This window comes from Passer montanus, unplaced genomic scaffold (assembly GCF_014805655.1).
Source record: "Passer montanus isolate IOZ18808 unplaced genomic scaffold, ASM1480565v1 scaffold44, whole genome shotgun sequence".
In the NCBI taxonomy this organism is placed as follows: Eukaryota; Metazoa; Chordata; class Aves; order Passeriformes; family Passeridae; genus Passer; species Passer montanus.
The window spans coordinates 1,131,536-1,156,435 of record NW_024369262.1 but is presented as its reverse complement, the minus strand read 5'-3'; the positions used below and the strand labels follow the sequence as shown (position 1 = coordinate 1,156,435).

At 49.5% G+C, this 24,900-nt stretch overlaps 1 protein-coding gene across 3 annotated transcripts in view; it reads left to right on the top strand.

The window, feature by feature from the left end:
* The window catches only part of DTX2 (deltex E3 ubiquitin ligase 2), a 34,554-nt gene that overhangs the window by 1,457 nt on the left and 8,197 nt on the right, over nucleotides 1-24,900 (top strand). The window contains exons 2-6 of one of the 3 annotated variants that reach the window (XM_039720714.1): nucleotides 1,186-1,265; nucleotides 3,251-3,634; nucleotides 8,302-8,884; nucleotides 16,865-16,923; nucleotides 23,502-23,633. In XM_039720714.1, coding sequence (XP_039576648.1) covers nucleotides 3,328-3,634; nucleotides 8,302-8,884; nucleotides 16,865-16,923; nucleotides 23,502-23,633 — 1,081 coding nt within the window. In that variant the 5' untranslated portion in view covers nucleotides 1,186-1,265; nucleotides 3,251-3,327. The remainder of the gene's footprint in view (nucleotides 1-1,185; nucleotides 1,266-3,250; nucleotides 3,635-8,301; nucleotides 8,885-16,864; nucleotides 16,924-23,501; nucleotides 23,634-24,900) is intronic. The other 2 variants (XM_039720713.1, XM_039720715.1) reach the window with 2 other exon arrangements.

Below are 24,900 nucleotides of genomic sequence, written 5' to 3'. Positions count from 1 at the left end.
TTTATCAGCGCTGGCAATTCAAGTTCAGAAACTTAACAAAAGGAGTTGGCATTTTTAGAAATCATCTCAGACCCATGAATTTTAAGATCCTGCATTTAAAGCGAAAGAAAAATCTGCTTTCTGGAAGTAGAACAGAGAATTAAACACAGCTTTCAAAGGCTTTAATTCCCGTTCTCCAGTTTTCTCACCACCATTTGCTGGAGTTTGAGGAGCAGGGAGTGAAGCTGTTGGAAAACACATCTGAAATGCACTCAGTTTTTTTCCTGTCCAAGTCCCCAATTAAAGCCATGTGGACAAATGTTTCAGAGGTTGTGCTGGGTGCAAAGTTCCAACCAAACAAATCCATACTCAAGCTCTGAGCCAGTGTTACCAAATACCTTCAAAGTGAAGGGCGTCTGGCAGGAATATTTAAGTCTGCACTTGAATTAGCCAGGGATTTGTTTTCACTGGAGGAAAGGTGGCCCAGAGGATTTCTGTCTGGAGCCATGACTGTTTGGTGAATAAGAGCTTTTAGGGTTGATGTGAATTTCAGCTTTTCAAGGTGTTTTTAAAGCTTGAGATGAAGTGTTCTAGTCCATGGGATTTAAGTAAAGATGTGAGCTGGGTGTGTAACACATCCCAAACTACATCCCACTCTTCCCCAATCCCTTTCTGCTGTGATGTAGTGCTGAACACTGTACAAGCAGCTCCAGTATTGAATTTCTCAGCTTTCACTATTTGTGTGCTGCTGAATTCTCAAAGAGAAGCCAGGAGCTGAAGCTTTAGGCCTTTTCTTTCTCATTTGCCATAACTCCAGGACTTGTGTAATTCTGGCTTTCTGATGCTCTCCCGCATTCCTCACTTCCCAATCCGTGCAAACAGCTGCTGGCTCCAGCAGCTTCAGCAAGAACTGGCAGGAGGCTGAAATACACCCCTCGCTCCTCCTTTGGAGCAGCAGTCCCAGCACAGGAAATATTTTTCCACTCTGTTGGGGAAGTGGATGTTGGAGCACGCGACGCTCACGTGCAGCCAGCCCGGGTACCTCCACGTGTGCTCCAGGATTGGCAGCATCGCTGCCACCCCAGCGGCGTGAGGGACACGCTGTTGTCACCCAGCTGCTACCCCAGCGAGTGTGAGGTGGCACGGGAGGGAGGTGGCTTTTCTGCTGCGGTGTGTGCTTATTTGCATTTCCTGCTGCTGTTTCAGAAAGGAAGGAAAACGAACCGCTGACTCCCTCCTCACAGCCTCCCTCCTCTGCTCTGCGTGCGGCTGCTGATGAGTATTTGGTAACAACTTTGGGGGGAAAACAGTGTTGGTTCTGTGTTTGGGGTTCAGAGCACCTAATGCAGGTGGCTGGGACAGAAAATGCCACAGCCTGGCTTTTGCTCCGAGTCGAGCATGGACTATGCTGGTGGTCCTTGAGCTGGGAAAGTGTTGGTGTGAAACCTGCCATAAAAGAAGTGGCAGAGGCAGGTGTTGGATTTGATACCTTAAATTTTAATTTGCTGTTTTGAGCAATGAAATAACTCTCCTTGTTGTGTTAGAACGGATTAGAAGGAAAAAAATTAATAGCAGAGACCAGGGTAGGATCTTGGTGATCTGGAATGGTTTGTCACCAAGACCAGTTGAGCTGGGGGTGTTGTGTAAAAATCTCAGAGCAGCTCATAAACTAATTTACACTCAATTCCTGAGGAAACTGTTGCCTTCCTCTTATAAATGCAGACGTGTGGGTGTGTCTGTTCTGTGCTCACTCTCCTCTGTCTTTTTTAAGCTATCAAGCCACACGGGCATGATGGATGGGACGCTCCACGGAGCGTGGGATCTTCCCCCATCCGGCAGGGATGTCATTCTCTGTGCAGATGGCATCCTCCAGTGGAAGCCACCCACTGCTGCTCTGCCTCTTGGGAGACCTGAACTTTTCCATTGGATGGGAAGGAAGCTCAGGCTCCCTGCTGACTGCTGGGAGTTAAGCGAGCAATCAATGACGCGAGACCTCAGAAGGGAGAAGGCGAATTTATTTTAAAACAAAATGAGTTTCACTCATTCACAGCCAAACCCACCTACACATGAGCACCAACGTGGGGATCTCCAAGTGGTTGTCCAGCGTTTGGACAGATGTGTGTGCAGATAGTTTGGACAGGATTCCTTGGAATGACACAACAGACAAGGAATGTCAAATATCAGACCTCTGGTGTCTCTGGGTGATCATGTGATGCCTTTGGATCCGTTCTTTTTACATCCCTTGGGGGCTGAGAGTGGTGATCTCTTCTCGTTGGAATTTATTCACTGTCCTTTGTGTTTTTGTCTGGTCTTTGGGCTCCTACCCTTTCTCTATTCTCCAAATCATCTCTTAAGGGCTTGAGTCTCTAGTGCTGATTGTCCCTGGTTTCAGGATGTTCCTTGTTTTCCAGCCTGAGAGGCTGCAGATAGGTGTGCTTTGATCTTGAGGACCTACTAAATCAGTGCCCTCAGCACAGGCAGCTGATTATGCCCTGTGTTCCTCCTGGTTCTCTTGTACTCCTTCCCGTCTGTTTTTTGCTGGGATCACACTGAACTAAAGAAGGGGGTGTACTGTGATTTGCAAACTGTGCATTGAGAGTTGTCTTCTGGCTTTGTTTGTGTGTGTAATGCAGCGCTGGGGTCACAGGATTGATCCTGGGCCAAAAAGTGGTCAGAAGCCTGAATGGAGCTGATGGTGTAGCCCCGGAGCTCAGATCAGTGTGAAGAGTTTGGGAACCATTTGTGTAGCTCAGTCATTTCTGTGAATGAGTGTTTGGTCAGCATTTGGCAGCTCACATTGGGGTGGTCAGTGTGGTGCTGCCAGGAGCAGTGCTGAGCATGGGGAAGGGGCAGAATGGCAGCTTGCCTTGGCACACTGCTGGCTAGCGAGTGTCTGTCTGAGCTGGTGCCAAGGCTTACAGGTCTGCCTGACACAGATCAGCAGTGGCTCGGGGATGGTTTGGTACAGATCTCTGGGGACTCAGGTGGTGTTTGGTGCCACAAACCATCGGAAACAGTCTTCCTGAAGAGTGTTTGCCCTCAATTAGCAGAAGGTGCCAGCACTGGCAGGGAGTGAGTGGTGGTACCTCACTGACCCTCAGAGGGTTTTGAGGCCAGTCTGCTTCTCTGGAGTCTCTTAAATCCATAGTGAACATCCTCTGTGAAAGTCAGAACTTGTTTCCATCTGAGATGGCTTGTGTGATGTGGATGTGGGGTGGGGCAATTCGGGACATCATTCTCAGCTCCCTGTGCTCTCTGTTTCTCGCTGCAGGTCCTCAGGAGAAAATGGTGTAAGGCCAGCTGAGCTGCCACTTGCAGCCGCGGCGTGCCCGGAGCTCAGGGAGGAGCATGGCCGCAGCTCAGGGAGCAGGAAGCGGCTCAGCCGGGCCGGCCGGCCCGCCCGCCTCTGCCCCGGGGCACAGCAGCGGCTCCACGGCAGTGGCCGTGTGGGAATGGCAGGATGAATTTGGCAAGTGGAGGCCCTACCGAGGCAATGTCTGCAGCTACATCGAGCAAGTTATCCAGGCCTATCAGCAGAAGGGCCGGCGCTCGGGGTCGGGGCTGGTCAGCAGCATCCCCTTGGGACACGCGGATCCCGCCCTGGCTCCCTATGTCATCGACATTCCAAGCTTGACACAATTCCGGCAGGATACAGGTAAGGGAGCTTCCCCAGCCCTTCTGCTGGTGTGCTGGGCACAAGCAGGGCCTTGTTCTGTGTGTGAGAGCCCTGCAAAGCTCTGCTGTTTGCTACCATGCTGGGCTGTTGCATTGTGCTTTTTGTTTTATTAGTAGGTTTATGGTTTGATTTGTAATTTGGTAGTTTCCTTTTTGTCCCTGCCTTTTCCCAGAATTTATGTCATCTTTTTCGTTGTTAGTTTCTATTTCTCCAAACTAGCAGTTTACTGAGACTGTTTTTCTTCCCTTGGAATTTTATTGGTTCATACATTGTGATCCCCACCTGGTTTTTACTGCTAATTCTCCTGATTTGTTGAAGATTATACCTTCCCCTGAGACCTGCCCACACATATAATTTTTTTTTTCCCCCTTGATTGGGGTCCCGGGAGAGGAAAAGGGGAAGTTTACCATCAAATAAAGTTACCCTGGGACCCTTGTGCTTCCCTGTGTTTTACAATGTGCTCAAACAGCTGACACCTGGGATTCAAACGGAGCTCCAGGGGGAATCTGCTGCCCACCCCCTGCTCTTGTCATTAGCTAGCCAAAGGAAAGAGAAGGGAAGCAGCACTGGGCAGCTCTGTGAGCACATCTGCTGCTCTCCTGATGCTGTCTGCTGCCCAGTGTGGAAAAATCTGTGGAGCTGGGTGCAGGCAAACAGCCATGATCTCTTCAGGAGCATCATCATGGGACTCCTGGAGCTCCCAGCCTGTGAGCCAGAGCTCTGAGAGCTGGAAACTTCCCTCCCCCCTCAAATCCATTCAAGATCACTTGCGTAAAAGAGGCTTTTTTACGATTCCAACCCTCCTGCTTGAATCCCTTGCTCCCTCTGGAGTTGGAGTGCCAGCTGCTTTAGCTTGGCATGCAGCCCTGCTCAAGCTGCTTGCGAGTGCCTGCGGCCCCCGCGCGACACCAAAATGCTGCAGCAGAATATTCCCTCCACTTGTGCTGTGTGAGCTCGCCTCATTTCCTCCCAGGGAGAAAGGGCAGGATGGGCTCAGTAGCAGAATTGAGACTTAATTTTCATTCTCCTATCTCCTGGGGTCACTGGGAGAAGCAGCTCAGAATTTGCAGAGATGACTCCTGCCCTTTTTGCTCCAGATGTGCTGAGCAGCTGGAGCTTAGAAAAGTGGTGAGGATGGAATGCATGCACTTCATCCCTGGAAAATCCAGGGAGATCCCAAATTACACACCCCAAATGAATGGCTGCTTTGGAAAATTTTCCATCCATCAGTTTCCCCTTTGTCAGTGTCTCTCCCATCACTCCAGGGTGCAGCTGAGCATCATCCCAAGCTTTAAAGAGGGACATGTGCTGGTTTCTTGCCAGTTGAAACAGTAAATGAGCAATATTTTGAATCAACTGCATGATCAGCCAATTCCGGCAGGAAAGGGAAGTGGTTGGAGCAAATGTGAGTGGTCATCACAGCTGCATCCGTGTTTTTATTCTGACTTGGTGACCTTGGGCTGAGTTTATCTAGTGGTGTCCTGGATGAGGTGAGGAGCTTTCCAAGCTGGATACCCTGGCAGGTGTGCTTAGCTTGGCCTGTTCAAACATCTGGAAGGCTGGCTGAGGCTGTGGCTTGGAGTGGTACAATGTGGACCACCAGAACTGGCACCAGCAGCTGCTTCTCTCCTGGTTTTTTTCGTGCCAAACTTGTGAAGGAGCCTTCCAGCCTCTGGCCCTTTCAGCCAGTGCTCCAACCTGTGGACAGCAGTCCTAAGCTGTCTGGTGAAGGTGAGCATAGAGCCTGTGGGGTGGGTGAAACGTGTCCCAGTGAGAATGGGACATTTTTCTCCACAAGTACAGCTGTCTGTCCTTAGAGGGTTTGTATCTCTTTAGGTCCTTGTGAAAGATCTCAAAACACTCAGTGACTGTTGTCCATTGGAGGGTGGTTGGAGCTGTTCTTCTCTGGGGGACAGTCCAGTTCAATTCTGGAAATGATGTTGGCTAGTATGATCTCATCTTTCCTTGGTCTAGATCTGCGTTTGAGTTTTTAATACCAAAAAGGCTGATTCTGCTCCACAGCTCTCCTGCAGTGTTTCCCATTGATCCAAAGGGATGCTGATCAGTGGCCAGTGCTGTGAACCTCCCTCCACAAATACCTGTGTGCTCTGCAACGTGACTGTTGGAAAAGCTCTCATATCCCCTTGCCATGGCCCAGTTTTAAGCAAAGCTTTTTCTCTCTGCAAGGCTCTGCCTTAAACGTGAACCTTTCTGAGTGAGCCGCCAGCTGAACTTTGTCATGTGCTGGAGAAAAGAATCTCTACAGGAAACATCCCCATGAAAAATCTTTAAACAGTGCAAAAAATAGGCTGTTGTATTCTGCTCATTAGCTATTAGACAGATAAATAGGCTCTTCAAAGGAAGCCGGGGAGAATAACAGGAAGCCAGTGTTAACGGGACAGCGTCCCCAGCAGCAGGGAGTGACAGCTGTGCAGGGGGATCTTGTGGGCAGGATTAGCTGTGGGCTTCAGCTGCTGCTCAAGGCACATTAGCTGGGAGCGAGTGCAGGGGAGCAGCAGGAGTTGTCCTCTCACCACAGCTGTTTGCCCACCCTGGAGAGGAATGCCAGTTTCCCTGCCAGCCTGGGGGAAGGGAGATGTTTTCCAAGTGCATTGTCTTGGTCTTGTGGACTCCTAAAGAATCTTTCTAATGCTGTTTGAGGGTGTTAAAACAACAAGTTGCTCACAAGTCCTACAGTCCTTTGTGCTGCTTTCAGCTTCTGAGCTGCCATAGGAGCAGGGGAAGCCTTGCTAATCTCCTGAGATGTGTCCCATTGGACACCTTGCCTTACCTGTAGTAGTCCCCTTTCTCTGGGAGCAGCTTCCCTGCACTAATTTCTGAATGTAATGCTGCATGTCTCACCATCTCCAGTCCCATCCCTAGTCCTCCTCCTGCTCAGGGGTTCATTCCTGAAGTTATCCACCTATTTGAGGCTGCTTGTGTTTCTGAAACTTGGCAGGACTTGCTGGATAGAAGTCATTGCTAGAGTTTGCTTTTGGCTGTTTAGTCTGCTTTTCCACTAAGACATTGATTCCAGACTGGGAAGCTCATCTTGGTTCTGCTGGTTTCTGCCAGAGGAAGGTCTGGTCCCACAGGAATCCTGAGCTCCATGGTTGAGCTCTTGAGGAGGTTGCTGTGTTTGACTGGCTGCTAGTAGTGTTTTAAGTGTGCTGATGAGATGTTGTTTGTTGGCTGGTGTCACTGGAGAGTCCTGCTCTGCAATCAGCAGGATGCTTGGTGCTGCTCTGGAGCAGAAACACAAGTCCTGGCATTCCTTGGACTGGCCCATTCTGCCTTGGAGAGAGCCTTAGCCTTTGTGTCATCTCTGGAGCTCCAGCAGTGCTGAGATAAGGAAACACAGTTTTCACAACTATTGGGAACAATAACAGCAGCATGATCCTCGTGCCAGCATGCAGGCAGGCAGAGCCTGATTTTGGCAGTGTGGAGTTCCACGTGGGCTGTCCTCCCTCTTCTTTGGGATGTGCTTGTTGGGTGTGAAGCTTGCCTGGATTGCTTATGCCCCACAGAATCTCCAGTGATACCCTGGGGCAATTCTTCTCAGGCTTTAGGTGTGGGTACTTGTAAACGTGCCAGTTTTCATCTGGGGTCCTACAAAGTGCCATAACTCTCATGACCTCTTTAGAGACCTCTTTTGCTTTCCTCACAGCTTTTCCTGCTCCTCTTTCTCTCTGCAGAATGCTGCTGAGGGTTTTTCCTGCAGTAGCAGTTTTGACCCTGCTGCCAAGAACCCATTTTTCAAAGGTTACAGAGCTTCTGTCCTGTTGAGTGGCTTCCTTCCCTCTCATTAGGCTGCTGCTTTTTTGAAGTAAGGGATAAAGTACCCAGGAGTGAAGTCATCCTGGGAAGCCAGGCTTCCAGGGAGTCCGAGCTCCAGCTGTCGCGGTTGAGCGGCCTTGCAGGAGTAGTGTTTCTCCTTCCATTTCTCTCCCTTTGTCTGAACAGCTGCTCTCTCCAGTTTTCAAGTTACTTCATTGTCTTGCCCTCTCTAGTCTTGCTCTCTCTCCCAGCTGTCAGGAGCCTGCAGAAGTTTGCCCTTCTCCAAAGTCCTTGCCCTTGCCCCTTGTGGGGCTTCACCCACTCTCCCAAGACCAAAATTGCCCCGACCCTTGTGTTACAAAGTGGGTGTTCAGCCCTTTAAGTGCTCCTACAAAGTACTTCCCGATGGTGTCTTGTCTCTATAGTTACTCAGTTGTCAAGGCTGTGGGAGTTGTTTTTTTTTTTTAACCAGATCTGTGCCTCAGCCTGATTTTTTTTTTCTTTTTCCTTTTTTTTTCCTTTTAACGTCAGGGAGGCATATGTGATCACTGTGCCTTTGTGCTTGGGTGTGTCTGCGTCTGCATCCTCTCTCCTTCCCTCCTTTCCCACCCTTCCTCCTTGCAGCTTTTGAACCTGCTGCCAGCCCACAATCAGATTTGGCAGAGGGACAGGGATCTCAGGGATGTTGCATTTTTCTAAGCTTCATGAGCGAACCCAGCCCTGTTGGGAAGAGAAGGTCTTTTAGTGCCCCTCTTGAAGGAGAATGAGAAAGGCCACCCCAATGTAGGCAGCATGGATCTGTGCAGAAACAATCCCTGGGACCACATCACTAAACGGTTGTGTTTGTTCTCCCCTCCTCTCCCACACAGGGACCATGCGGGCCATCCGCAGGCACATCTTCCCAGGGGACTCTGCTGCTGGCCAGGGCATCGTCTGGGAGTGGCAGAACGACGAGGGCGGGTGGTCCCCGTACGAGATGAACGTCTGCGTGTTCCTGGAGCAGGCCCGTGCCACCAACCACCAGCGGGTGGATCTCACTCCCTTGGGCTACAACTACGAGGTTGACTTTGTGGCTCAAGTGCAGACCAACAAGACCACGCGGTTCCGCCGCAGCGTTCAGAGGCGTTTGGACGCCCCGTACCCCGTGACCACCTCCACCACACCCATGCACACAGGGATGGCATGTTCTTGCCAGCAGTGCTGGCCAAACAGCGGGACTGGCCCCATCACCACACGCTACCGTCACTCCATGACAAACTCTCCCAACTCTTCCACTACTCATCAGGTTCCCGGGAGGACAGCGTCAGTAACGTCCAACGTCGGCTTCGTGCCCTATAACAAACCCACTTTGACTGGAGCAAGGTCAATGCCAAGACTCAGTGCACAGAACACCTCGGTTTTGGCTCAGACTGGGAGCCTCAGTGCAGCATTGGCAGCATCTAACGGAGTCAGGTACAGATCCTAATTCATCTTTACATACCATATGTGTGTCCAGGAGATCTGCTGTGCTCAGGTCTGCATCCAGGAGCCTCTCTGTCACAGAGGACTTTACAAGGGTCTTGTCCCTAGGAGGGAGAGGTTTGTGCCTGTACATCCAGTACAGTGGATGAAGAGACTTCCCCTCTGCTTTCTACCTCTTTCCTTCCCATTTGAAATACAGTCCCTGTCTACCAGTCTCCCTGAACCACAGAGGAAATCACTCAGGTTGAGATTCTGAAGGCTTGAGAAAATTAATAGTGGGCAGTGGTATTTTGGGTTAGGTCAAAAACAACTTTGAGAGGAATTCAGTGAAGGAAAAGGGTACTTGTAAACACAATTAATTCAAATTAGGCAGTAGAGTGGAACACTGCTCTGCTCATTCTAAGCTCTTCCCCTTCAAGGAGGGACCATAGGACTCACTGCATGTGGCTAAGACCTCATGAACTCTCTGTCAAAATCAAGTTATTTTTCAGGCTACATGGTGATGAAGAGCAGAGGTGCCACTGGATCCATTTTCCCTATGGCTCTTCTCTGACAGGGCTGCAACCAGTGTGCATCTCTCAGCCCAGGATTTCAGCTCCTGTCAGCTAGAGCCAAAGGAGGGCTGTGTTTGCACCTCACTGGTGGGGGAGGCAGAGCCTCACTTCTCTTCAGGCCTTTTGGTTGCTGCCAGCTCAGTGAAAAGCAGAGCCTTGTGGTCCGACAGCCCGGCTCCTCTCCATGGCAGGGCTGCTGGGGCAAGCCACAGTTGGTTATTCCACTTTCAGGATCTTAACTCTTCCTGTGCTCAAGCCCTTGCTGGCAGAGGTGTGTATGGCCTGTCTGTGGCAGTGCTGGCACCAAGTGTGACCTAGCAAGAGCTGGCTGAAAGTGGCAGAGCCTTACACTCACTTCACTGGGAGTCATCCAGCTGTTGAACCCCTGAGAAACTGCAGGGGAACTTGCCAGGGCTGACTTACCTGTCCAAGTAAGTACAGAGATAAGAGATCTAGCAGAGTGTTGGAAGCACATTCTGCTAATTGCATGAGGCACAGGGGTTTGAGGTTTGTTTTGAATCTCATTTGTGTTTTAAACAAGACTGTGAATCTTGAGATGTTTTTCTTAGTGTCGTGTCAGGACTTTCCCTCTTCAGGGTCATTCGAGTGAAATGACTTCTGACATCTTGTTCTTCTTTCTCACGGTCTTTTTTTGGTGCTTTTTTTCCACCTCGTGATTTTTGTGTTACCTTAAACATCCACAGTGCTTCCAGTCACCTTCGAGTAGGGCTGAAAATCAGACCTCAGCACTGCCTGCAGGAGCCCCCAGTAAGGCTCTTGCTGTCTCCTGAAGAAGCTGCCAAATTCCCCCTTTCACAGGAGTTGCTGGTGGGTGTGTGGGGCCACTGGGCTGCCTGGAGCCCCATCCCTCCCCAAAGCATTTGCAGCGTGACTCAGGGTGGGGAGTTTGAAAAGGAAGAGCCAAGTGCTGCAGCAGTTGAGCAGTTGCCCCACAAGCCTGTCTGGAGCTGATCGGGGTCTGGGTAGGTTGTGTGCTGCTGCTGGGGGACAGGCTGTCCAGAAAGGAGGGAGGATGGGAGAGAGGTGCTTGGAGGGGGTTGCCATGGGCTCCTGACCATGAACTGAGCCCATGGCCCAGGCAGTGTGACTGGGAGGAGAGGGCTGGCCAGGAGGTGCCCATGGCTGGTTGGGGTTGGGCTGTTTGAACCTGTTTTGTAGCTCAGCTGTTTGTGTTGTGGAGGGGGTGAGGTGGCTGGTGTCCTGGCAATCATCTCTAGCCAAGCAGACCTTTCTGGGAGATGCAAAGGGATTGTACAGTTAAATCTGTGCTGGGGACAGCAGGACATGGCACACAGGGCAGGTGGCAGCTCTTTGGATACCTGGGAGTGTGTGAGTGCTGTCAGACTTGTGTAAAACCCACACCCCCAGTGAGCCCCACTCCCCTGGCCACCAGCTGTCTGTTCCTTGGGGTGTGATCTTCAACCCTTTGGGATTAGTTTTGCAACTCTCCTTTATCCCTGCCAGAACAACAAGTGCACACAGGGGGGCAATGTCTGTCTCCCAGCAGGGTGCTGTGAAAGGGTTTTTTTCATCCCCAGCTGACAGCTCGGGATGGCTTTTCCCCTTCAGCCCTGTGCTGGTCGGAAATGCCACGGAGTGGGTGTAATTGCTCCTGGCTGGAGTTCCAGGCTCATGAAACCCATGTCCCAGCAGAAAATCCTTTAATTTCTGTGAATTAGGGGAAACCTGAGTAGCATACTCTAACAATGTGTTTCATTTAATTCCTAAGCCCAGAGCATTCCTGGGTTATTTTGTCCATTAGGTTCCTTGTCTTCCCCTCTTGGACATAGTATGGTGGTTAGTTCCCCTTCCCTTGCAGTCAATGCCCCACATCACCCTACAGTCTAACCATTTTGGCTAATTACCCTGCATTAATTATCCTGCCACAGGTTTCTGGCTGTGTTCTCTTAGCTGTGATGTGCAATTCCTGTGCTGGCCCGTGCTCAGAGACCCAAGGGAGGGGAGCACTGGGCCACGGTGGATCCTCTGGTGTCTGCTAAAGGTTGTGTTGTGTTCACCCCACAGGCTTTGGCTCCAAAACAGCCCTGACAGATTACTTGCTTTTACAAAACTGCTGATCTCCACAAAACTCGCAGAGGTGGCTGAACTGCAGCTGGCAGAGGGCTCAAAAACACCTTGGGAGAGACTGAAAGGCAGTGCAGTTGTTTCCACCCAATTTCTTTAGGAAACAGCTAAAAATGGCAGCACCTCTCTCCTGCAGGGCTGAGAACGAGCTGCAGTTCATCCTGGAAAGCTGTCTGACTCCCTGTGTGGCTGTTAGAGTTATTTCTAGCAGGCAAGCAGGCAGGGGTAGCCCCCAGAACGGGCATGCCCGGGCTGCTGTGCCACCGAGGGTGATTAAATGTGTTTCCTGCTTGCTGGAGGGCGGATGCTGGTGTGGGAGCAGGCGGAGCTCCAGCCCTGCCAAATGCACTTTAATTTCCTGCTGCTCTCAAGAGGGTCAAAGCCACTGGAAAAGCCAGAGAGGAGTGCCAAGGCTTAACTAGATGCTAATATCCTTGGCTGTGCTGCTAGTAAATTCCATACATGTGGGCAAGTTATTTTGCTTCTTGGTGCATTAGTTTCCTCTTGTGGATTAAACACAGTTAATGAATCTGGCCTCTCATGGGCAGTGCTGGAATCTGCACATGGAGTGTGCCATGGCAAGGGCTGTGTCCTTAGCACTGTTAACCAGGATCCCAGCCCTCTCCTGGCAGATCCTTCCCATTCCACATGGGAAAGCATCAGTTCCCTAGGGCAAGAGCTCCCCTGTTCCCTATACTGTGCTGTCTAATTACAGAGTAAGGCACTCCTGAAGCACAGTAAGGAGTGCCCTGCTTGTAATATGAGCGAGTAAAGCTGCAGGAAGCAATCTTCTGGGGGATATTAATTAGTGTCCCAGCCAAGCAAATCCCTACAGCAGCTCTGCAGGCTTCTCTGAGCTTATGTGGCTTTGGCTGCTGGTCTGGGTTGTGCCTACAAATAAGACAGGCAGCTGATGGGGGCAGGATTTTGTATAAAATCAGGGGGAATGGGGGTCTTGGGAGCTGGAAAAGCATGCTGACAGAACTTGGGTGTTCTTAAGAGGTGCTGCACCCCAAATCTGCCGTGGGGAACAAGTCAGTGCTTTGTAGGATCAGGAAGGACCCTAACCAGGGCCTTTCCTTCTTTATCTCCACCTTTGTATCCTTCAGCTTTGTCCATAGGCATTCCCCTGAGCTCCTTGGGTGGTGAGGAGCTCTCCTGGTGCTGGTTCCACTGTGCCCACTGTGAGTTGCCTGCAGCCCTTTTAGCCAGCATGGGGCTACCACCAGGTGGGGCATTAATGTCACCTGACACAGCCCTGGGAAGGGATTTGGACCTTGAGGAGTTGTGGTAGCACTTAGTGTGAAGCAGGGCTGGATGCTGCCCTGCTCTGTGAGGAGAAGTCTTGGCTGCCCAGAGGGCTACAAAGATGCCATGGTACAGAGATCTGTGGCCTGCTGGTTGTGTCCAGGGGAGAGGAAGGAAGAAAGGGCCATACCAGCTAGAGAGGGTGAGTACCTACAGGCTTCCCAATTCTGCTCCATTGGGGTGTTGTGCTTGTGTGGCTCAGGTGATGGCTCCAACCTGGCCACCCAGTGTTTGAAGTGGCAGCAGCCCTGGATTCCAAGCTGTTGACACAGTTCCTTGCTGGGCTTGTGCTTTGCTGTCTCACTGGTGTTGCAGATTCTTGAAATTCTGGAGGAGCAAGTGGGTTTGTCATGCTGAAAGCTCAGTCTGCCCTGTCTGCCTTCTGTAGCAGACTGCCTGGGAGCCAGTGGTAAGAAATATTACCAGGATCTTGCTGAATCTCTGAGAACATTGTCGTATTTTGTATCCTTTTGTTCACAACCTGGTGATCCCTGTTACACTCAGGACCATCCAGCACACAGAGCTGTGGGAGGGCAGGAGCTGTGGCAAACAGCAGGACAAAATTGAACCAGGAAGGAGGAACTGATAGCAAGACACATTCAGAGGATTCAGGCTTTGACTTTCAGGTGTTGCAAGCACCTGCAAGAACACTTGGCCAGGAGTCAAAGGCACTGCCTGGTGAGGAATCTCCGTGGGCAGCAGGAGCAGGTGTCTCAGTGGCTCCCTCTCATCTCTCCACACTGCAGTGCTTGCTCTTGCAGTGATGCTACCCAGATCTCCCTTACCCAAAACATCATTTTTTCTCCTACCTGAGCTGTTTTCAGTAAAGGAGCAGGACCTTTCCCCAGAAGCCAGCACTGGTATGGCAATGCTGGAATATCTTGAGCTTGTGCTGTTCCATGATGGGATGCACAGTCCACGTTACACTACAACAGCAATATCCTTCCTTGTTACCTCATCCCCTTCCTCCCCCCAAAGCCCCACTTCAGACCCAGGGTCGGCTCTGAGGAGCATTTCCTCACCTTTTTTGGCATGGCAGCACTTCCTCCCACGCACTGTGGCTGCAGACTTGCCCAGACAGTGTTGTGGTACCTCAGAGCCCTGTGGATTTCCCTTGATTTCATCAGCCTTTGGGCTTTCTGCAGTTGTAACAGAGCTCAGGGAGCGTGGCAGCCCTGCTCCCACGGTGCAGAGTGGATGGGTCAGCATGTCCCACAGCTCTGTTAGCTGGGATACTGCTAATGACTGTGTGTATTTAGTGAAATGAGAAGTATTTGGTTTCTCCATCATCACATCAGTTGGCTCAAAGCCCCCAGCAGCCAAAGCTGACACACTTTGCCTTTCCACCAGGAGTGCAGCTGACCAGGGGCTGTTTCCTGGCTCATGGATGGTAATTTATCTGCAGTGCACTCACAGCTTCCCAAACTTGATTGCTTAAAAATGCATCAAGTGCTTCTCTGTTTCTCTCTGCAGATCTCAAGGGCTCTTCTCACTCCTGTTGTGGTTTAACCCAGCAGACATTTAATCACCACACAGCCCCTCTGCTCACTCCATCCTCCCCTAGGGGAATGGGGGAGACAAGTGGAAGAAATAAAGTAAAAATTGTGGGTTAAAATAAAGACAGTTTAACAGGATAGAGAAGGGAAGGAAAATAATAATGCTGATGATAATTGAAACTTACAGAACAAGTGATGCACTAAGCAATTGCTCACACCCACTGACCAATGCCCAGCCATTCCCAAGCAGCAGCCCCCACTCAGTTTTCCCCCTGGTTTTGCTACTGATCATGGCATCCTGTGGTCTGGAATATTCCTTGGGTCACTTGGGCTCAGGTGTGCCAGCTGTGTCCCCTCCCAGCTTCTTGTGCCCCCCCAGCCTCCCCACTGCTGGGGTGGGGTGAGGAGCAGAAAAGGCCTCACTTAGTGTAAACACTGCTCAGCAGCAACTAAAACATCCCTCTGTTATCAGCATTATTCTCATCCTAAATCAAAACCAGCTACTAGGAAGGAAATTAACTCCATCCCAGCTGAAACCAAGACAACTTCCTACAAGTTCTAACTAATGGATGACTTGGATTTGAGTCTCACAATTAGAAAAGAAGAGTGAGGGGTTTCTCTGCCATCTTTTCAAAGCATGGTTACACTGATCCCCTTCCCAGGGCAGCTCTGGGTTTGGTTTCTCCAGCCTCAGGTGTAATGACCCTGTGCTCCAGCTTGTTAGAAGGATTCCTGCTCCCACCTCTTTTCCTTGTACAGCTGAAGGTTCAGCTTTGTGCTTATTTTATTTTTACCTTCCATGGGGAAGTGAAAGTGCCCAAGGTGCTGCTTCATCTCAGGGCATGACAACAAAACACAAACTTCTGTATCAGTCACGGGCTCAGTGGTGTCCTCTTGGCTTCTCAGGAAGAAATGAGGGAAGGTCCAATGGCTCTGATTTTTTGGGAGCAGTTTTGTCAAGTTCCTGGTCCTCAAATACCCTTCATGTCTACAGCTGGAGAACAAGGAGTCCTGCTCCTTGCCATCTTCTGAAGAGGATCATAAAGGCAGAGATGAAGCAAATGGATGAAATAAAGAAATAGAGAAATACCTAAGAAAAAGCTGTGACAAAGAGGGTGAATCAGGAAAGAGAGTCATAAAGACATCTGATTTATAGCCCTTTGAAGTCACAGGGAAGATTTCCCCTGGGTTTGGTGGGTTTGAATTGTAGCCAGAACAATCCCTTGCATCATTTGAAGGCATTGCAAAATTTGGGGCAGCAGAAGGGAAAGCACAGCCTTTGAAAGAGGCAGGAGGGAAACCTCTGGTGTCCAGAGAGCCTTATAAGGGTCTGGGGGTGCTGATCTCACTTGGCCAGAGCTGCACCAAGCCCTGGGTCCTGCCCAGGGTTCTTCAGGGAGGCCAGCACGTGTGGGAACCTATTCCAAACTGGGACAGGTAGGAGAGGGGACAGCTGGGGTGGAAAACAGCCTTGTGTCACTCAGAAGTCTTTTCATCCCTGGTCATTGTTATGTGAACCTGAACAAAGATTTTAGCAAGACTGAAAGGAGGGATCTCTGTGGTGCTTTTTTGGGCAGGGCAGCTCTTGTATCCCAGCTGGACACAAGAAGGTTTCCCCTAAACAGTGGATGAAATTTGGGCTCTTGACCACCTTAGTCCCTGAATTCCTAAGCAGCTGGCCAGGTTTGTGTAATTTTGGAGAGTCCTTGGAGATTGTTGTCTGAATGCACCAGCTGCTGCTGAGGTGCATGAGCCTCACCCATCCCAGACACATGGGCCACCTGAGACAAACTCCATGGGTGCCTTCTCTGTGCCAGCATTTGGATTTCAAGTGTTCCTGCTCTGCTAATGTGGATGCAGCTTGGTTTCTTCTCTAGTGATGCCCATCAGTGTTGATGCTGCTGCTCCCCTTTGCTCCCTAATTCCTGCTAATGGCATAACCCTGGTTGCCCACCTATCCCAAAGCTGAGGTCCAGCTGCCAGCACTGCCAAAACAAGTAGGTGAGGAACCTGAAAGGCAAGCTTGGTGTCCATCTTCTCTTGATTTCCAAATGAAAACAGGCCAAGCTCTTCTAGGTCTCCTTCTGCCTTTCTTCCCTCATCCCCACATCCTCCTTGGATGTGTGGTGCAGGTTGGCTGCTCTGGGGGGCAGTGGCAAGAGCAGGAATGTATCACAGGATCAGAGCAGGGTCCAGCAGGAGGAATGGAGGAGTTAGGAGAAGATGGGGCTGGAAGCAGCTGCATACAGCATGGCCCTGGGGCCCCCCTTGCAGGTAAGGAACTCTGGGAGAGAGCTCTGCAAGGACACAGCTCCTTAAGCACAGCTGCTGGAGCAGTGGGGAAGGGTGCATGGCTGAGGGTCCCAGCTGGGGCTCATCTGAGCAATTAATCCCTGCTAATATAGCCAGGCCCTGGCCCTCAGCAGGGAGCAGTGCTTTGCTGAATTGTCTTTGTTTTGGCTGTCTCTGGTCCTTGCTGTTAAAGTCACCTCTTTTTTCCTCTCCAGTGCCCAGGCCCTGCCTGTCAAGATGTCCAAACCCAGCAGGGTGAGCCAGGCCCTGGCAGGTAAGAACTCCTTTGTACTTTATTTGCTCAGTCCTTAGGAGTAGGTGGAGGAGAGGTTTGCCTTTCTGTAGCACTTACTTTCTATTTTTGACTTATGGAAAGGGTCAGAAATGTTGCTGGTGTTTAAGGTTTTAGACCCAAAGATTTTTTCCAGAAAAGCAGAGGACAGACTTGGGGAAGAATGGGGTAGACAAACTTTATTAACTGTTTTTCTCATCCCGAGTCTTTCAAAATAAGTGGGATTATTTGAGGCATGGCTATTCATCTTCTTCTGTACATGTGGATGAGCAAGTAGCAAAGGAAAGGGCATGTGAATCAAGCTCAGTGCTAGCTGCTATTTTTTGCTTTTTTTAAAGTCAAAGGAGAGGAGTGGTATGAGATTTTGTGTGGTTTTAATATGGTTTTTTAGAATGTCATTTTATTTAAAAAGCTCAGGTGGTCTTTAGCTTAAAGAGGATTGTGATGCCTTGCCTTGAGAAAGGGGAGCAGAAGTTGAATCAGACATTGTCTGCTGGTGCAGCAGAATACAGGTTTGCTTGTTATCCAAACCTGTGAACACACTACTAAATATACTGAAGAGAATGTCTGTGAGGGATGAAAGTGCCAGTTTTCAATGCTCCTTTTCAGAGTAGATTTGCCTGTTAAAGTTGAAATGGCATTGCCTTGAAAATGACAGTTTGTGCTGTCAGTGTCCCATGGAAGTGTTGCTGTACCTTTGCTGTGCTTTGGCTCAGCCAGTGCCAAACCAGTGGCCCTGGTGTGGTGGTACTGGGGGATTTGGGTGCTCTGGTTCCAGCTGTGCTCTCCAGATTGTATCATCACCTGGTAGAGGAGTGCTAAATATCTGGTATCTGGTATTTTCTGGAGTTTGCTCTGTTTCAGACTCTACAGAATGTCTATTAACCCTCTCCTTCCTCTGTCTCTTACCCATGCATGGTCTCTTGAGGTAATTAGCTCCTGGGACACCAAACTTTGCTCCTGAGTGAGCAGAGACAGCTACATTCTTGTTTTTCAAAACAATAGTTCCTACCTTATTCCAGAAAAGTTGTTGGGTCTCTTCTTGAGTGCCAGGTTTTACCCTGGCTGAAAAGGGTGCCCAGGGTTGATGTTTCCCTGTCTGACATTGGCACCATCCTGAGGACTGCCCTGCACGTGTCTGTAGCCAAACTGGCCCTGCATGAAGGCTAACACAGGTGTCCTCTGGCATGCAGCCCTCTGTCTCCTCCTTAGCAAATCACTGGAAACGAGGTGTGAAGTCAAGCTCAGACCTCGTCTAGGTGGGTGACCTGAGCAGAACCCCTTTGCTTATAACAGCTCTGCCTGTGTAATTAGGTATTTAATCACATCAAGGTAAATAAAGCACAGAGCTGGTGAATCCAGGCTGTGTTAATGTTGGTACCTGTGATCTCATTCTGCATGTACAGGAGGTGCAGTTTGTTCATGCCTTGTGGTGCCACATTTAGCTAGAAAAGGCAGCAGGAAGTCCCAATAGAATAAATCATTTGCCATCATTTAATACAATAAAATTCTTAGAACTGTAATTGGTATCTCTGTTGTTGCAGTCTGGGGGTGTAAAAGGAGGGATAATTACTCATTTCAATATTCTTTACCTCTCCCTGAGGCAGCCAGCACGAGGCACTTGGAGATGTAGGGAAGTGCAGAAGCAGCTCCCTGGGGCCAGGGTCTCCTTCAGATCCAGGTCCTCACCCAGCACAGCTTTGGGTGCTGTGCTGCCTCCTGCCCAGTGTCCCACACCTCAGAGGTGCAAGGGAGGAGGGAAATCTGAATTTGAGTCCTCAAAGTCACACAGAAGCAGAGGAAAGATTAATACAAGTTAATTAGGGAGTGGAAGGAAGGTAAATCTCTGGGGATATTTCTGGTGAAAAGCAAGCAGTGGAGTTCTGGTAAAAAGGAAAGGTTTTACTGAAATATTAATTGGCTGGGCCTTTAGGGACACCTTCTTCCCCTCTATGCTCTGCTCTCTTGTTTTTAGAACCTCTTCTGGGAAGTGGTATTTTGTTCATAATTAAAATCTTGCTGGTGGTGTCCAGGTTACTCATTGCTCAGGTTATTCTCTAACACAGGCTGGGCTCCTTTTGTTTTTCCAGTGCCCACTGCATGACTGCTTCCTACAACATCCATGGAGAAGGCTGGGGGGACAGTGTTGTGGGAGGGAGAGAAGTCTCAGATGTAAATGAAGGAGGCTTTATTTTTATTTTTTGGGAAATGTGTCTTGGTCTCCATCCCCTGGCATCTCAGCAGTCTTGGCTCTGGTTTGAAGCTGGACAGATGCAACCCCTGAATCTCATGGGTGATGTTGAGAAATGCTGCAGGTGCAACTCTTGGATGCAGAGAGAACTTCTGGTGGCTGAACAGGAGATGAGGGATCCTGTGAGTCTGAATTAGAAGCTGGGTTTTGTTTGTGTGATGGGTGCTTGAGGATTTGTAACACTGTCAGCCCCACGTCTTCTGAAAGCACCTCCTGGGATCCCAGAAATCATGAGGCTGACTTTAAAACCATATTTGCTACCAAAAAGTATAATTTTTCCCTTGCTTTCTGCTATTTTAATACTTCAAAGTGCATGTGGAAACTTGTCTTTAAGCTTTTTCTTTTCCCTCAAGTATTTGATCAGTAGAGTGAAATGCCAAACAGGTCTAAGCAGACTGTTTAACCACAGTGTTGGTGTTTAAGGATCATCTGGACTGACATTTCCTGGGAATAATGGATTTTGGCTGCTGTGCCTTGGAGCTGAGGGGTGACAAGGTGCTCCTATAATGGCCCTTCTAACACTGTCTAAGATGAAGTCTGAAAAGGAGCTTTTTGTTAAATAAAACTGGGTGTTTCCTGTTTGCATGATTCCAGGAGCTGGTGCATTTGGGGATGTACTAACCATACTGATATTGCTGGTGGATATAATTGCACAAATTAACAATTCTTTTCTGAGATTTCACATTATCTGAAGGTAAGCTCTGCCCTGTACCAGTCTGAGGCCTGTGCAAATCCAGGTCAGTGGCCAGAGGGGCATGTTGGGCTGGGTGTGAGTGAATGTGTGGCCAACTCTCATTACATAATGTCAGGCTGTTTTTCCTGTGCTCAGCTTCTGCACAGGATATTACAAAAAGTCCCTTATTTACACAGGAGGCTGAAAAAAAGTTGGTGGATGTTGTCATAGCTCCAGTGAAAATAATTTTACCCCAAGGAGCCACTAATGTTGTATTTCTGGCCAAATAAGAGGCTTTGAGCAAGAGAAAAAAAGGCAGTTCTGCATGTGGTTATTGCACACATAGAATCAGATCAGGTCCCAAAGGGTTCCTTGCAAGGCTTTCAGTCTCCTCCCTCCTGCAGTCCTTGCAGAAAAGAAACCCAGAGCCCAATGGAAAGTAGGAACATATAAAATAATATTTTTCAAGCTCCTGGACTAGCTAGTGAGCAGCAGGAACTCTCACAGGAACATATCCAAAGCAATCTTGGTCTGGGCAAACTTGTCATGTTGCAACTTGTATTTAGGTGAGACTTTATCCAGGTCCAGGGCTACACTTGCTCCTGGCATAACTCCTCAGATGCCTGGAACAGGTTCTGGCTTGAAATTGTTGTGAGAATTGGAGACTCAAGCTGCAAATGTGATGTGTGTCTGTATTGTTGTGGCACCTTGTAGGAAAACACTCCCAGCTAAGGCCTGGGTCAGGGATGTCCCTTCCTGGGACTGCAGTCCCCAAACTTGTGTGAGGATTGGTAATGCTGAGATTTCCAGTATTTGAACTTTAAAGGCATCATTGCTACTGGGGGTGGACATGAGGCAGCAGAGCAATGTAACAGCAGAACCTTTCTGAATGCTCTCTTGACTTGAGTCTGCAGAACATGATTCATTGCATGTAGCTCCTAAGGCAGCAGAAGGTTTAAAATTGGCCAAAAAAGGTAATTTCTCACTTGCACCTTTTCTTGACCAATTTTAGGTAGGAGAACATAGGGTTGGGGTAATTCTCCTGATTCCCTGTTTGCCCTGGCTTGTCTGTGTGGAGTTGTAGATGGGTATGCAGCTCAGAAAAACAAAAGGAAGTTTGTGCAACAAATGGTGGATTTTTGATTGTGGGTTTGTGGGGCTTTTTTTTGTTTTGTTTTGTGATGATTCATGATGCTGGCAGGCAGTTTTGGACATGTTTTTTCCAGGTATGAGGGGGCTGTGTTGTAGAATAGCTGAACTCACCTGAGGTTCTGTGGCTTCTGCTTTTTGCTTGGTCTGAATTTTGTTGCCCTCTGCCATTGAGAAGCTGAAGCCAGTTGTTCAGCCTGTGCTTCTGTTTTCTCCTTTTTTCCCGGGCCCTGCCTGCCAATGTTAGCAAGACAGTATTGATCTCTTCAGAAGAACACATTAATTTTGCATTTGCCTATCAGACAGCTGTGCGTGGGTGGTGATAATCCCTGCTAGTCTTTGGACTCGCTTTTCAAATGGCAGTCTGTGCCATCAGTGCTACTGCACTGCTTAGAAACAGCTTTTTTAGGGACAACTTTCCTGCTCCTTTTCTGCACCAGTTCCAGGAACAGTGTGCAGCCTCGGTGGGGTCAGACTGAGATGATTTCCCCAGCTGTGGTGGGAGACCTCCCCTGTCTCTCAAGAATATTGTTCCTCCAGCCTCTGGAGTCAGAGCTGCTGCTGCTCTTCTTGGAATACCCTTGACTTTTCTCTGCTGGAAGGGAAAAGGACCTGAAAGGTGCAGGGGGCAGCTTTGGTGCTGCTGCTGGGCTTTGGGTCTCAGCTGCACTCATGAAAAAAAAAACAAGTAGTTTTTGTTTCTGGGGCCATTTAAGCTGTTCCTTAAGGCTCCCTGGGAGTAGTGGACTGATGGCTTTGATGGGTTGCAGTAGGCTTGTGGCCTTTAGTTAGGACTTAAAGGGAGTTACTTTGGGGGTGAAATTTCTGGATCTGGTGAGCTCTCCTTGGCTGTGCCTGGTGCTGCCAGTAGGGCAAGGGGTACTAACCCAGCCTTTGTGTGCTTTGGAGGTCCTCCTCTGGCTCTGCAGCTCCTGGGAGCTGGGAGAGCTCCAGATCTCAGAGCTGGATGCCCTTTGAAGGTGATGCATTGCTGCCTGGTTACCTGTTTCCATTGGGAAGTGCATTTCACCATCCATTGGGCAGCCTGGTCTTGTGGTTAGCCATTGGGTAACCCTGGGGAAACTCCTTCTGTGTCCCACTCCCTCTCTGGTGAAAGCCCTGCTGTCTTTTGGCCCTTAGATGGGAAAGTTTTAGTAAAAACATTCAACTGTGGCTGTCAAGAAAGGAGTTGAACAGCTTCTGAAATATTTGTGCTCAGACCTTAGGAAAAGGAGGTACAAATTGTGGTCAGCACTGTGTAGGAGTAATTCTGCTTATAGGGCACTGACACAGCCTTTGCACAGGGGATTTGTAGTCACAGGACACACGTTCTTGACTGGTTGCATATTTCAGGCAGAAAATAGTCTTACCACTTGCACACAAAGCTGATGTTTCCCATCATAACTCGATTTTTCAGTCGTGTGTGGGCAAGGTTCCTCATTTTTGTCCTGAACAAATGTGCTCTAGAATCTTCCTTTCCCCATATGACTGAATAGAGACTTGCAAAAATAAACTTTTGGCAATCTCAGCTTTGGCCATGCATTACTGAGCAGGAATGTCTGCAGCATTAGGATGTGGTCTGCCCTCAGAGGGGATTTCTGGGGAAATGCTGGCTGTTAGGTTTTCTGCTGTTGCTTTGCAACTATAAGCATTTTTCTTATTTCTGGTGCTGGCTGCTGCAGGTGGGAAGTTGCTCTTGGGAAAGCAAAAGCAGGTGTTGTCTTGGATGTAAGTGTGGTACCTTGGAAATGTTATGATTTGTAACCAGCCTGGATTTCACAGGCAGGCATCATCTTGGATCAGCATGATCAGTCCTGTAGCTTTCTGTGTGCCAATTTTACCTTCAGGGAATGGCTGTCCTTTTTAATGATTCATTAGTTTTATCAAATTGCATCCCAATGATGCAGCTGGCTGGGATGGGGGAGGATGAGGAGTTCATTGCTGCTGGGAGTGAGGGAAAACCAGAGCACCAGGGAGGAGAGGTTGTGGGGCAGCTGTGCCCTGGTGTGTGAAGGCAGCTCAGCTGCACTCTGGGCACTGGTTCAGTGTGACACTGTTGAAGTGTGTGGCTTTATGGGGAAGCAGCTGAGCAGGACCTTTAGGGCTCATGGGTGCTGCCCTTCATCCTTCAGGCTGCTTCCAGGGCTCCGGTCAGCAGGAGAACTCTGCACCACAGCAGACTCGGTGCCTGAGGAGCCCTAAAGCCCAAAGAGGAAGGTCCTCTTTACCCACCAGCACAAAGACATGCCCACATTTCCCTCCCTTAATTTGCTGCCTGGGCTCCTCCCTCTGAAAACCTCCAGATCCTCTCCTTGTGCTGACTCCAACCCTGTTACCTCTCGGATGTTTTATGCCCTCAGAACTAAAGCCTTGGGTTTTATTTTATTTGACTTTATTTTATTTTCTTTGAAAGGTTCAAGGTTTTTTTTTAATGAATGTGTTTCCCCATTGTTTCCTTCCTGCATGTTGACCTCGTACCCACTGTAGGCATGACAGCTATTCTGATGTCAGCCGCCGGACTGCCCGTGCACCTCACCCGTGTGCCGCCAGCTGCCAGCACCCATAAGGCCACTAAAAAACACAGCTCAGTTAAGGAGGGGAGGAAAGTGTCCAAGAAAGGTAGTTCCTGCTCAAACTGTGATATTTGCTTCCATCTCCTTCTCTTTATCTCTCTGCACCCCTCTTTTCCTCTTGTCTCTCCCCCCACCCTCTTGGTTTGAGTGATGACGTTCATCCCAGCCAGGGGAGAAGCAGGACACGTCTCCCCTGAACTGCAGCGTCTCTGACAGGCTCTAAAATAACATGGTGAAGTAGGTGTGGTCCTTGGTAGGTCAGCTTGTTTCCACACAAAATTAAAGCTGGAACAGATCTGTGCTCTGCATGTCAGACTGCAGCAGCCTCCCCTGTGATCCTGCTACACCCTGCTGGGGAGTGTCCACATACCAGGACCTTCTGAGTTGTTGGTGGGATGAGTCTGAGAGCTGAGGGACCATTAAGAACATCAAATCCATGTGTGCTCTGCAGAGAAGATTTGCTTGTGAGCCATGCTTGTCATGATTGAGTCATGGGATGACAAGAATCTCCCAGACAAGCAGGCTCCTGAGTCACGTAGGGCTTTTGAGGTCAAATTGCAGAGGATTTGTTCTCTCTACCTCAGTCTGGGGTGCAAGGGAGTGAAGTGGAGTGCTCTCAGTTGGATGTGCACTGGCAGGAAGGGCTGGATTACCTCAGCTCTCTTGCTGAGTGGAGCCCTCTCCAGGGCAGGGCTGTCATTCCTCCTCTTCATCTCTCACTGGCACCCCTCACCTTCACAGAGCCTGGATCCCATCCGTGTGCCTGGGGCTCTGCAGGGGTAGGTGTGAATCCAGCCTGGTGTAGCTGTAGAGGTTGTTTGCCAGCCTTGGCACAGGGGCATCAGCCACCACCTCACCTACAGCATGTCCTCCTTTGGATAAGGCAGGTGGGGACTGGAGGTGTAACACAGATCTGTACATTTAAGAAAGGAAAGGGCACAGAGGTGGAGAGGAAGAGGCATCTGCCTGTCTAGGAGTTTTTTTGTACCTTTTTCTCTCTTTGGAGTGCATGAGGCCCAAAGCTGTCTGAAGGAGGCAGGAAGGAAAATAGAAATGAAATGAGAAGGGAGGTATTTTATGGAAATGCATTACGGAGAGAGCTGTGAGAAGGAGTGAGAAAGCAAATGTGGAGTAGGATGTGTGATCAAGGGGGAGGAGAGAGCAGGGGCGGCAGGAGAAGCAGCGAAGAACAGGAGGAGCAAAGGAAAATGGGAGGTGAAGGAGAAGAGCTGAGCAGAGGTGGGTGCAGAGGGGCTGGATGAGGCTCCTGCTCCATGGAGCCAGCTGGCAGTGTGGTGGGGTTGTGTGGCTCC